The 13,530-nt window shown below is 41.1% G+C and overlaps 1 protein-coding gene across 1 annotated transcript in view; it reads right to left on the bottom strand.

Annotated features, from left to right (window-relative positions):
* DNAJC10 (DnaJ heat shock protein family (Hsp40) member C10) overlaps window positions 1-13,530 on the bottom strand; it is an 89,219-nt gene that overhangs the window by 21,664 nt on the left and 54,025 nt on the right. The window contains exons 11-15 of the mRNA XM_077448130.1: window positions 8,362-8,451; window positions 6,169-6,282; window positions 4,786-4,900; window positions 2,061-2,188; window positions 1,805-1,921 (exon numbers count right to left, since the gene is read on the bottom strand). Of these exons, the coding sequence (XP_077304256.1) occupies window positions 1,805-1,921; window positions 2,061-2,188; window positions 4,786-4,900; window positions 6,169-6,282; window positions 8,362-8,451 (564 nt within the window). The remainder of the gene's footprint in view (window positions 1-1,804; window positions 1,922-2,060; window positions 2,189-4,785; window positions 4,901-6,168; window positions 6,283-8,361; window positions 8,452-13,530) is intronic.

Raw genomic sequence — 13,530 nt, 5'->3', positions numbered from 1 at the left:
CACAGGAAGCAAATTTAACCTGAACTCCAATTTTGTCAACGAAAATATTTCCGACTTACAAAAACTAAAGGGCAGGAAAAAGCGTCACTTTTGGACTTTTTTTATGCCCCTAAACGCGGTTTTAAAATACGACTCTAAATGACACAACATGCATGGACACACTGGCTAATTGCCGTTTAGATTTGTATTCAAGAGCAGCGTTTAGGGGCATAAAAAAAAAAATGCATCAACCTTCAGAGATAAGCATACTGGCATAATTTACGCATATGCGTGCAGAAATGCCCATGTTCAGTCTAGTGGCTTCAACAAATTAAAATTCTAGCCACTAGTATGAAATTATGCACATATGCCATACGAATATAAATATGTGCCAGAACAAATCTTTTTTTACACTACTTCCAGAGTAAATTAGCTTTTATTATGCTTATGTTATGCAGCCTTAAAGTGGTTGTAAACCCTTACAAACCACTTTGACCTACAGGTAAGCCTAGATTAAGGCTTACCTGTAGGTCCAAGAAATATATCTCCTAAATCTACACGGTTTAGGAGATACTTACCTGAAGACAGCCACCGCTGTCTACGGTGCATGCGCCGTAGACAGCGGCACGCAGGCGCACTGGGCAAGCCACAGATCGTGGCGATATGCCGCGAGTGTCCGCTCCTGTGTGCATGCGCGGGAGTGACGTCATCGCTGCTCCGGCGAATCACAGCGCCGGAGTAGCGAGACTCACCAAGAAGATGGATGCTCGGAACTACAGGGGACAGCGGTGACTTCGCTGGTTCCTGTGTCAGGTAAGTGACACATAATGGACTACTATGCGATGCATAGTAGTCCATTATGCTTTACCTTTGCAGGGAATCAAAGAGGAAGTAAACCCATCAGGGTTTACTTCCTCTTTAATGCTTACAAAAATGTTGGTTTTATCCACTTCCCTACCCACTCAGACATATGACATCCGCAGATGGGATCTCCCATCCTGGGTGGGCATCATATGATGTCCTTGGCTTCCCACTGGTATTGGAGACACGCGAGCACCGTATCACAGAGGAACTCGTTGCAGAACAGGACCGTGGATCTATGTGTGTAAACACACAGATCCACATCCTGTCAGGTGAGAGGAGACAGATTGTGTGTTCCTAGTATATAGGATCACAACCCTAGGTAACACATTTAACCCTTTGATCGCCCCCTAGTGTTAACTCCTTCCCCGCCAGTGACATTTATACAGTAATCAGTGCATTTTTATAGCACTGATTGCTGTGTTAATGTGAATGGTCCCAAAATATAGTGTCAAAAGTGTTCGATACGTCTGCTGCAATGTCACAGTCACGATAAAAATCAGATCACCGCCATAAGGCGCTATAACTTTTGCGCAAACCAATCAATATATGCTTATTGCAATTTTTTTTTACCAAAAATATGTAGAAGAATACATATCGGCCTAAACAGAGAAAAGTTTTTTTTTTTCTTTTTTTTTTTTAAACTGGGCTATTATAGCAAAAAGTAAAAAATATTGTGTTTTTTTCCAAACTTTATTGTGTTTTTTTCCAAAAAATGTAGAGGTGATCAAATAGCACCAAAAGAACGCTATTTGTGGGGAAAAAATATGGGTAGTGTGTTGCATTACCGCGCAATTGTCATTCAAAATGTTACAGCTCTGAAAACTGAAAATTGGCCTAGGCAGGGAGGGGTTGAAAATGCCCGGTATTGAAGTGGTTCAATACAGTTTAAATATGTTACTTTTTGAACTATCACTTCACAACATGCTACCGATGGAAAGAAAGCATTAGATAAGATACATACCATATTACACAGGCCTTCATGGATTGTACAGTCCAGTGTCCCAAATCTGACATGGGAAAACACTCTTTTGGAGGCTTTTCTCAATTCTGGCAGTAAAGCTTTGCAAGGAGGACACCACTACACATAAAAACAGAATACAATGTAAGTGTCTGTACATATGAAAAAAATGATGATTAAATTGAAAAAAAACAGCAAAATTAGCAAAGTAGAATTTGAAATAACAGAACAAAAAAAAAAAGACAACACTTCTACTCACAGGTGCAAAGAAGTCCACCAACCATGGCTGTCTGTCATTCTCAGGAAAGTTTTCAGGTCCGAGAGTAACCACATGAGAATTTACACTCTCCTTCGTGAAGGCAACTAGATCATAAAGGTTTACTTTACCTGCGCAAAGAAAGAAAAAGAAAGAAAGAAAGAAAGAAAGAAAAAAAAAACACCGCTTTTATTGCACCAAAATAATTTACAAGACAGTTTTGGTGCAGGAATACTTCAGGCCTGATTGTAAAAAGTATTTAGCAAATATTTGATTAGACAATTTCAAAACACTGTCCAATATGTAGAGAATATATAATTTTTTTTTAAATTTCTCTTCACGTTTTTTCCTTTGAAGTTAAATTGCACAAGGATACTGGGGTTAAGGAACTGCAACACTTAACAGCAACATGATAAGAGTCTTTTTAGCCCACCACAGACCTACCTTCACTGTGCTACCCACCTCTTCATTAATCTGTCGTATGACGACAAATACTGGATGTTCCCAAATTCCGAATACTACATTAATCTTAAGAGAAATTTTAATATTGCGTATTCCCGGGATGCAGTACTCCTGCCTGAGCTCGAACACTCATCTGATGAGAATGATATCATCAACCATGTGCAAGCTCCTACGCAAAGATTACACACAAGACTTGACATCAACAGCAACGTAATGGGGTGGGGTGCAAGTATATAGGTGGGTCAAAAAGTGGACTAGTAAAAGACTGTCATTGTGCCATGAATAGGTATAACACTAAATGTTTATCAATGTACACTCAGACTCCAATTTATTTAGTAAGATTAAAAGCAAGCCTGTGCTTTGCCTATGTAGGGCATACTTCCCCTCCCCTGCAGCACATGCTCACCTTTAAATCCCGACTACTCTGTTCATTCAGTTGCTGCTTGGTAATTGGCCCAGTGTCTCTGAAGCAACTTGGGTGGCAAGCAACTAGCATTTTTAGAAGGGGAATTCAGCAAAGGCTGTGAAAAAGTTAATTGAAGACTTGCCGGTGTAAGTGTAACTACTGAAGGATGACAGAGAGCCTGTTATCACAACATTAGATCAGATGGTTAAAACCAAGAGGACGGCAAGGTTTTTATTTTTACATAATGTGTACGCCTAGATAGAAGCATTAGTAGCAATAATGAAAAAATAATATATACATCTCCAACATTAATGTGTTTCACAGCACAAAGAGAGAGGCGCACATCACACATTTTTTAGCTGTTCATGACTACATAACTACAAATAGATAACGTGAATTTTTACCTGCTCCCCTGTAAAGGGCAGAAAACAAATAGTTGCACTCTGGAGTGTTGTTTCTCCACCTTCTCACTACCCCTTGGTCCAGATTAGGCCAGAGCCATGTTTGAATGCAAGTTAGAATGCCATTCGAAAACACTAACAATTAACGTCAAATATTAATCCATAACCCTTTTCAAAGCAGAAACAGGTAAGAATCTGCAACAAAGTTTGTTAAAAAACCTTGCAATTCAGATTGATCAGACCCTTTTTCTAACAAAAGTTGAATTACTCTTTAAACACTTGAATTGTTTGCCCTTTCTTCACGTTTTAAAGCTTTGGTTCCCCCCATTTCAACCAATTGCATTTACTGTGTGGCTTTCTAGTAACAGGTAGGCTACCTTGCCTTGCGGGGGACTTTGGAGCAACTCTTTCATGTGCACGTCCAGAAAAAGACTAGAAGTTCACGCGAGAATGCTGCCTGTGCCAACATGCACAGCAAGCCCAAGAGGACAGCATTCTGCACATCCTTCAAGGTAACCGATTGACAGCTTCTAGGGAACTGCTGTCATTACTTCCCAAGGTGTAGCAGATGCTTGTCTTCTGTGCAGTCTGGGCTCCCTGTGCATATGGACACATTCAGAGTCCTCACATCAGAAAAATTTTGTAAATAAAGAGGCATGCATGCATGCTGACGCAAAGAATCATGAGACACATCGTACCAAGTGGTGACTGGTAATGATTTGCGCTGGAACTTGGACGTTTTGGGAAGCGGCATACAGGAAGCTAGAGGATGTGGCTGTAAAGGGAGTAAAATAAAAGTGCTGGCAGGAATGGATTGTTGTCCTATGCTAATTATTCTGTACAGATGTGCTGCTGTTTTCAAAATGGAGGCTTCAGTATTTGTTTAAATATAAAAAATTGTTAGTATTATATCTGTTAGATAAATGCAAAAAAAATAAAAATAAAAAATCATGATCATGTTAATAATTAATGTTGATCATGTTAATAATTCAGAGCCGTCCTGTACAAGCTTCCTGTTTTCTCTTAAGGAGTCTAATGAGCTCTCCCAGTTCTTACCATGGGGCTACAGGCCAGTTAATGTTTATGTTGTGGAGAATAGGATATAGGGGCAGTGTGAGTAGTTTAGTAAAAGGCAATTGCTGAGACTGGCATTTAAAAGGAATAATACAAATGTGCATATATTAGTATATACAGAGATTACTGCATTTTTGGACCTGGCCTAAAACTCTAACGCCTCTTGTGCAATGTGTAGAACAATGCCGCAGCAAAATGACATTTCTAAAGGAAAAAAATGTAATTTAAACTTGCTTGCAGCTATAATGTATTGCCAATGAAAGGTAATGACTCAATTTTTATTCTTCTACTGCTATCAATGGCCAACACGGTACAACAATTCACCCATGACACCACAGGGAGTCCGAGATCTTTCTGATAAAACTAAATTACCCCAGTTTCTTACCATGGTGGATTTCATAGTAATCGATGCCTTTCCCTTTAAATGCTACCACAGAAGGTTTTTTAATATAAAAAGACTTGCAGGTTGACGGGCTAGACTGACAGTCAAATCGTCCCACCTTTCAGGAGGAAAACAAACAAAGTAATTAATTCCACAATCATGACCAAAATGATTCGAAGTAGAAACTCGAAAGCACAAAACTGGCAGACATTAACTGCTTTTCTATCTGGACAATTTTTTAATTTTTCACACATTAAAATCAGTATTTTTGCTAGAAGTTGCTTTAAACCCCGCAAACTATTTTATATACAATTTATTTTTGCAAGTAGAGGCCGTATGGGAATTAAAATTCCTGGCAGCAGGACTATTGAGAGACTAAGTTGAACATTGGCTTCACGGGTTTAATGCCTTTGTTAAATTGCTGTGTTTCTAAAAAAAAAAAAAAAAAAAAAATGGTGGCAGCTGCAATGTTTTATGTTGCATGATATTTGTACAAACCCAATTTTTTTTTTTAGCCTTTACATCTTTTCAGCTTATGAGCCATTACTCACTTCAATGTGAGCGATACCCCACGTCTGGCACAATTTTTTCATACACAAGGCACTTTTTTTTTAAATTATGCTTAAAATTAAAAACACCCCCCCCCCCCATTTAAATTTTTTGTCATCACAAGGGCTCCTCATGCTTTCTGTTTTGGAGCAGTTTATATTGGTTCTGGGCTTCCCAGAGCTACGGAGAGACCAGGAAAGGTGCCAAGGGAACTTTATCTTCAGAGCCCTGTAAAAGTGATTGTACAACATAAAATGTAGAAGGGCGCACTGAAGGGAAGGGCCTCTCATACAGCCATACAGGAATGACCCATCATCAGCTAAAAGGTGGAGCAGCCAGACACTTGGGCAGCGTTTCAGAGAGTGGCGTGAACTCTAAAAGGCAAACAGTGCAGTGTAAGGGTTTTATTATGAACAAAAAACAAGATTAAAAGCACTCACAAAAGCGATGTACTGTAAGGAAAGGCTTATCAATGCAATAAACCACTCAGTGTGTATCCTCAGTGATGTCACATCCAGCTTGCTCTCCATGGTTCTGGAAGTCGCTGGGCGACCATCTTGCAGATCATTGGAACCCTATGCATCTGAAAACGCACATGGAGTGGTTTCTTCCACTGGCGAGCCTTTCCTTACATCAATTTTGTGAGTGCTTTTAATCTTGTTTTATTCATAAGAAACCCCTTGCTGCTACACTTGGAGGCACTTTCCTTTTCTGGCTGTAAAAAATAATACCAAGCTCATAGCTGCTGTTTTAACCCTTTGAACAGCAGGTGTTTATGAACATTCTGTACCTTGGTAGACAAATGGTTAAACGTACACACCCTTGTGTATTATTTACCTGAACATCATCACCACGCAGTAAATTGGGCAGCTTTTTAAATTCGGGCTGGTAGAACTGTTCATCTATTCCATAGCTAAAGAACACAAGCCAGCGGTGATAGGTTAACCTGTCCTTAAGAAAAAGGGGATAATGTAAGCTCTTCTCATAATTCAGTAAATATCAAGACAATTTAAAGGCAGCTCCACACAGAACTGGTTATTCAATCTGTAGTGGATTGGCAGGGGAACACAGCAATGGTGAACAATTAGCAGTAGAGGGGGTTGGCTATAAACAGACCCCTAAGCCTTGGTTCACACCAGTGTGGATTTTAAAGCCACACTGGTGTGAACCAAAGCTTAGGGGTCAGTTTATAGCCAACCCCCTTCTACTGCTACTTCAATGTGATTTCAAAGCTGCAGATCAGTGTGAATAGCACCTCTGATTTCATTGCAGCTTATGACTTTATTTAACAGAAGTCTATGCTAGTTGCACTAAAATTGGAAAAAAAAAAAAAAAAAAAAAAAAGTAGCGCAGGATCCTTTTTCGTGATTTTAATGGTTCAGTTGCCGACAATAGGGTGCAACTTGTCATGCGAATCGGAACTGTCAAATTACATAACAAATCACACCGGTGTGAGCCAGGGTTAATTGACCAAGTGGCAGGTTTACTTAACTAGTTGCCGATCAGCTGCCGTCATATGGCGACAGGTCAACTCTCCAGGGCGATTTGCTGTAGCTGTATGGCGGCTCACGCAGGCCTAGAACAGAGGGAGGATGGGGATCTGCCTTTGTTAAAAAGGCGGATCTCTAATTTGACAGGGGACATGTCAGAGACCTACTGTTCCCAGTGATTGGGAACAGTGAGCTCTGTCATGTCCCTGGCAGCCCACCCCCCTACAGTTAGAACACGCCGAGGGAACACAGTTAAAGCGGAGCTCCGCCCTAAAAAGGAACTTCTGCTCAGCGGATTCCTTCCCCCCTCCGGTGCCACGACTGTATAATACAGGCATCTGCACCCACTTCCGGGCATAGCTAGCCGCAGAATAGCCGCAGATAAACCCCCCCCCCCCGTTGTGTTCTGGGAAACACACAGCTCCCAGAACACAACGGGGACAGTGAAGACGCGCAGCGCAACTCACGCATGCACAGTAAGGACTCGGGCAGTGAAGCTATAACTCTTCACTTCCTGATTCCCTGACAGAGGATGGAGACGGGGGCAGCCAAGAGACGAGCGATTGCTCGTCATCTGCTGGCGACATTGCGGGCACCCTGGACAGGCAAGTGCCCATTTATTAAAAGTCAGCAGCTGCAGTATTTGTAGCTGCTGGCTTTTAATCATTTTTTTTACGGTGCAGCTCCGCTTTAACCCCTTGATCGTCTCTCAGTGTTAACCCCCCGGTGCATTTTTATAGCACCGATCAATGTAATAATGTCACTGGTCCACAAAAAGTGTAATTTGGGGTCAGATTTGTCTGCTACAATGTCGCAGTCCCACTAAAAATCGCAGAAAAAAGTCCCTAAATCTATTCCACAGTTTGTAGACACGTTAGCTTTTGCGCAAACCAATCAATATAGGCTTATTACGATTTTTTTACATAAAAAATATGTAGAAGAATATATCGACCTAAACTGATGAATACATTTGTTATTTTATATTATATTATTATATTATATATTTTTTAGATATGTATTATAGCAAAAAGTAAAAGAAAATCTGCAAAATTGTTGCTCTTTGTTTATAGCGCAAACAATAAGAACCGCAGAGGTGAACAAGTAGCACCAACAGAAAGACCTATTTGTTGGGGGGGGGGGGGGGGGCATAAATCTTTGGGTACAACGTTGTATGACTGCACAAATGTCAGTTAAAGCGATGCAGTGCGGTATTGCAAAAAATGGCCTGGTCATTAAGGGGGCAAATTCTGTTCTTAAGTAGTTAAAAAGGTTTTCCACTCCAAGCAGAATATGGAAAACCCATGCACAAATCCCCCTATACAGAGAAGTGATCTTCCCTTTGTAGCTCCAAACAGTACTTAAACTCGAATTTCTAAGCAACTCAGAGGGTACTACTTTTTCTTGTTTTGTTGCTTTTTTTTTTAATGCAACAAAATACTGGTGATTTAGTGAGGCATATAGGTTTTCCAAAAGCTGACTTTACCACCCTGCCAAAAGGAGAGCACCTTCCAGTGTTAGAACCCGCGGAGCCTCGGTTTACCTTTAAAGAATCTGCAGAAAGCATTTCTAGGTCAGGAAGGTGTTCCATCATCTCTATGTAGATTTCTTTTGCATCTAATGAACTGAAAAACTAAACAAGCAAGAAAAAAAAAAGAAGAATTAGAAAATATCTTAAAGCGGTTTGGTACCTAAAAATTAAACTTCATATTATTAAAATCACAAGATAGAATACTTACCTAAATGAACCCTGAAAAAAAAAAATATTCTTTACTTACCTTTTATTTCAGATGTTTCTGCTGACTTCCGGGTTGTCCTCCCGTGGGAGTAGGCGTGGTTATCGTCCTCGCAATGGTCCCTGGGAAATTTCTAAGCCATTTCCCAAGAATCCATGGGGGGACAATGAAATTGCGAAATCTCGTGAGATTTCATTAGGATGCGGTCACGTGACGAGGGCGTGTTCGAATTTGCCATTTTTAAAGTGGGCAGGCAGCTGTATCTGCCATTACCACCATTGCACACTGAGCATGTGCGAGATGGAGCGGAGCATGCTGGGAGCGCAGCGTCATCGATATACAGGAAGTAAATGCCTGTGGGCTTCAGACGCCCACAATTAAAATGGAAAATGCAAGAGCACTTTTTTAAAAGTCATCCCGAGGAAAAGAATCGTCGCGCCGGGGGTCAAAAAAACGCCGGACGTGGATGCTAAGCGAAGGTAGCAGTCGCCCACCTGTAACACAGGTAAGAAAAAAAAAAAAGAAGAGCGGAATCCCACTTTAAGAAAGGCATACATTTTATAAGTTTTGGACAGGGTGGAGATGGATTTGACACCCTTTGTTAGGGAGAAGCACCCGATTTTTTCCTGTTTACCGCCAACATTGAAAGTGAAAGAAAATTAACACTTTTAGGTTGTCCCCAGCTGTCCCTGCCAGGAGAACATAGTGATTATTGCTAGCAGCTATGGCTGCTGACAATCGCAAGTAAAAATACAGCATGCTGGATGTACAATCAGCCTGCCAATAGATGGTATGAATGTTGGCCGGGCCCTACTGAACCGGCCAAGATTTGAACCATATGCTAGTGTATTCTGACAGCGGGGACTCCCCTTCCAGATCACTGTGACTGGCACAATATTCACATGATTGGAAACTTATCCAAACCTGCTCCCAAACAAACACCAAGAGCTGTACATGAAAGCTTGGTCACTGTGCTGGGAGCAAAAAGCACAGAAACCTCAGCCCCAATAGATGCATAAGTTCTGCCAACCACGCTATCTGGGGAACAGGATCACCTATAAAGTAGGGGCAAATTATACAATGTACTCTGTCACCTAGAGGACAGATGCAACAAACATTGGTTTGACTTTCATTTTAAACTGTATCTATAGCCAAATATTTTTTTTTTTTTTTTTTTTTTTTTTTGGATAGAGCAAGGAAGAGGCAAAACTCGTACAAATTTTTTTTTCTTGCCACCCATGCACCATTGAGAAAAAATTTCCATCACTTCTGGTCCCAGATAACAGGAATAATTCCCTATTTTGCATTGTTCATTTCTTTCTCAGTGACAGTGACCACCAGGCCAAGAACAGGGGTGAACCTCCCTCCTCTTCTTCTTGTTGCAAAAACAAAGTAACCCCACTCCCAGTCCTGCTAAGAATCGCAGATCACTGCCATTACTAGTAAAATAAAAAATAAAAGCCATAAACCTATCCCCCATTTTTTAGATGCTATAACTTTTGCGCAAACCAAATCAATATACACTTATTGCTATTTTTTTACCAAAAATATGTAGAAGAACACATTGTCCAAAACTGATGAATAAAATTTGTTTAAATTTTTTTTTGAGAATATTATATTATAGCAAACAGTAAAAAAATATAGTTTACTTTTCAAAATTGTTGCTTTTTTGTTTATATAAAAACCGCAGAGATGATCAAATACTACCAAAAAATAAAAAATAAAAAGCTCTATTTGTGCAAAAAAGGGACGTTCATTTTGTTTGACTAAAACATCGCATGACCACGCAATTGTCAGTTAAATCGATGCCGTGCCATATCGCAAAAAATGGCCTGGTCATTAGGGGGGAAATCTTCTGGGGCCGAAGTGGTTAAAACAAGTCTTCCTCTAGTTCATTACATGGCTGTGGGATTTATTGTTTACATAAGGAAGACCAGGACAAAAGACACTGCTCTTTTTTGGCAAGATCAACAGGTATTTTCTGTACTTGTTAAAAATAGGATTTTTAAAACAGCTTACCTGTAAAATCCTTTTCTTTGAAGTACATCACAGGACACAGAGCCATAGTAGTTACTATGTGGGTTATAGGCCACCTTCGGGTGATGGAAACTGGTGCGTCCAAAGATAAAAAGTGCACTCCCTATATAACCCCTCCCACTACTGGGAGTATCTTAGTTTTGTAGCAAAGCAATACACGTGTATACCAAAAAGGGAGGGACCTCTGTGTCCCGTCATGTACTTCAAGGAAAAGGATTTTTACAGGCAAGCCGATTTAAAAATCCTAATTTTCTTATCGTACATCATGGGACACAGAGCCATAGTAGTTACTATGTGGGATGTCCCATAGCAATGCCAACTGAAGGGAGGGAGACAACAAAAAGTAGGGCAATAAGAGACTTGAGGACTAATACTGCAGCCTGTAGCCCAAAAGGTGATATCCTCATGACCTTTTACATCTGTTTGATAGAATCTGGTAAATATATAGACTGAATACAAAGTTGCGGCCTTAGGGCCGGTTCACACTGCGGGCGATGCGAGGCGACACGACTTGCCTCGCCGCGATCTGACAAGTCGCCCCCGTTCTGTACAATGGAACCGTTCTGAGAGGAGCGACTCGAGTCGCTCCGACTCAGAAAAAAGGTTCCTGTACTACTTCTGGGCGACCTCGGGGCGACTTGCATTGACTTCTATACAGAAGTCATTTGCAAATCGCCGCTGAGGTCGCGGCGAGGCAAGTCGGTGTCGCCTCGCATCGCCCGCAGTGTGAACCGGCCCTTACAGATTTGAGCCATGGAGGCTTGGGGATGCACTGCCCAGAAAGCACTAACAGCCCTAGAGGAGTTTTGATTTGAGAGGGTGGAATCCACCTCTAACCACGAGCTTGAATGATTACTTGTCGAATCTATTTAGAATAGTAGATTTTGATGCCTGTCCTCCTTTAGAACTTTCAGGCAACATGAATAAAAAACATCAGTTTTCCGAATCTGAGCAATCGCTTTTAAGCAGACATTGACTGCTCTCACCACACCAAAAAAAAAGTAGTGGATTTTTCTTCCAAAGAAAAAGGTTCTGAAAAAAAAAAAAAAAAAAAAAAAAAAAAAAAAAAAGACAATAGAATAATATCCTGGTTTAGATAAAAACCTGATACTACCTATGGTAAAAAGTTAGGATGAGGACGAAATACTACCTCATTTTTGTGAGCAACAAAAATATGTCTCTTTACAAGAAAACAACCAATACCGATACCCTTCATGCAGCAGATATGGTTACCAGAAAAAAATAGTTTCCTTGTCAAAAAAGGACCAAAGGAATATGTTGTATCGGCCCAAAAAAAGTCTGTTTTGTAATGCCGACAAAACTAAAATTTAAATCCCAAGGGTCCAGGGGTTACTTAACCGGAGATTAAGCAGAGTTATAAATAAAGTTATGGTGGACCAAAGAATGTGAAGCAAATGGTCGTTGAAATAATACTGATAAAGCCAAGACCTGTCCTTAGAAAGCACTCAAGGCCAGCTTTACTTCACACCCCATCTGCAGAAAGAAATCAAGGAATCTACCTGGACTTATTTCCTGGGGTGCAGCTCCTGGTCTCACACCAGGAGAAATATGTTTCCCAGACGCCATTATATATAACCATGAAAGCTGGCTCTGCGTAACCCAAGGTAGAAAACTACCGAACCTGGCAGCCCATGCTTCTTCAGAGTGTGGGCCTCAATAGCCAAACCGTTAAATTTAGCGTTTGTAAAGTAGGATGGAACTCCGGACCTTGCGAGAGAAAGTCTGGTAGTGAAGGTAGGGTCCATGGGTTCCCTACTGCCATCTCTACGATCTCTTCATACCAAGATTTCCTGGACCCCACTGGGGGTCACAAGAATCAACGACTTCCCTTCCTGCTTGACCCTGTGAAGAAGTTGTGGATGCAGGCAGAATAAGAGGGAATGCACAATCAGTGAGAAGAACCGATCCCACGGGAATAGCAAGGCATCCGTTCTAGCTAGCGGATCCTTTGTTATTGACACAAATTTGTCAATATTTTTTGTTGAGCCTGGACGCAATCAGATCTATGTCTGGAATACCTCATCCTTGACAGCAAGATAAAAGGGGTGAAGGAACCATTCTCCCAGGAAAAACTGTTGGCGACTCAAGTAGTCCGCCTGCCAATTTTCTATTTTTAGAATGAAACGAATCGATAGGATAAGATTCACCTTCTTCTGGGCCGCACAACTTCTTGTGCCCCCCTGGTGATTAATATAGGCCATTGAGGTGGCATAAACAGATTGACTTCTAGCAGGACAATACCTTAAACTGAACGTTAAGGCCCTCAAAACCAAATGTTCTGCCTGAATTTTTAAAAGGTTAATGGGCAAGGCCATTTCTGATCTAGGCCAACCTAAACAAAAAAAAAAGGTTGGCACATGTGGATATCATTTCCCAGGTAGCTGAAAGAAGGATTTTCCCCTTCGCAGATTTTTGGATGTTAAGCATAAAAAACGGAGACTCCAGCACACTAAGCCTAAAGCATCTGGCATTTCCAGGTGGTTTTTCATCTGGGTACTAACCAGGCCGACCCTGCTTAGCCTCCAAGATCGGACGCTATCAGGGTGATGTGGCCAAAGGCTTTGGAGTCAGACACATTGGGAATATAGAGCTTGAATTCTGTTTCAAGCTGATAGGATACTGCTTTGCAGCAGTCTAGAATGAGATTGAGCATAAACAATGGCCTTGAATGAAGCCACCATCTTTCCCGACAACCTCAAGTAAAGTTGAATAGGAGAAAACATCTTGCTTTGACTACCTAGATCAGTCCTTTATGGCACTGATCTTAGCCTGGGGTACGAACACCCTCTTCTGGGTGGACCTATGATTAGACCAAAGTATTTTCTTAATGTTTTAAAAGGAGGATTCCACCTAGGTTGAGAATCCGACCTAGATATTCCAGGTAGTCGAATGTGGTGACCACACTTTTGGCGACTACC

This window comes from Lithobates pipiens, unplaced genomic scaffold, assembly GCF_037356315.1.
Source record: "Lithobates pipiens isolate NorthernLeopardFrog02 unplaced genomic scaffold, aLitPip1_a1.2 Scaffold_22, whole genome shotgun sequence".
NCBI classification, from domain to species: domain Eukaryota; kingdom Metazoa; phylum Chordata; class Amphibia; order Anura; family Ranidae; genus Lithobates; species Lithobates pipiens.
Note: the sequence above shows the minus strand (reverse complement) of the source record. Positions and strands in the feature narration are given on the sequence as shown.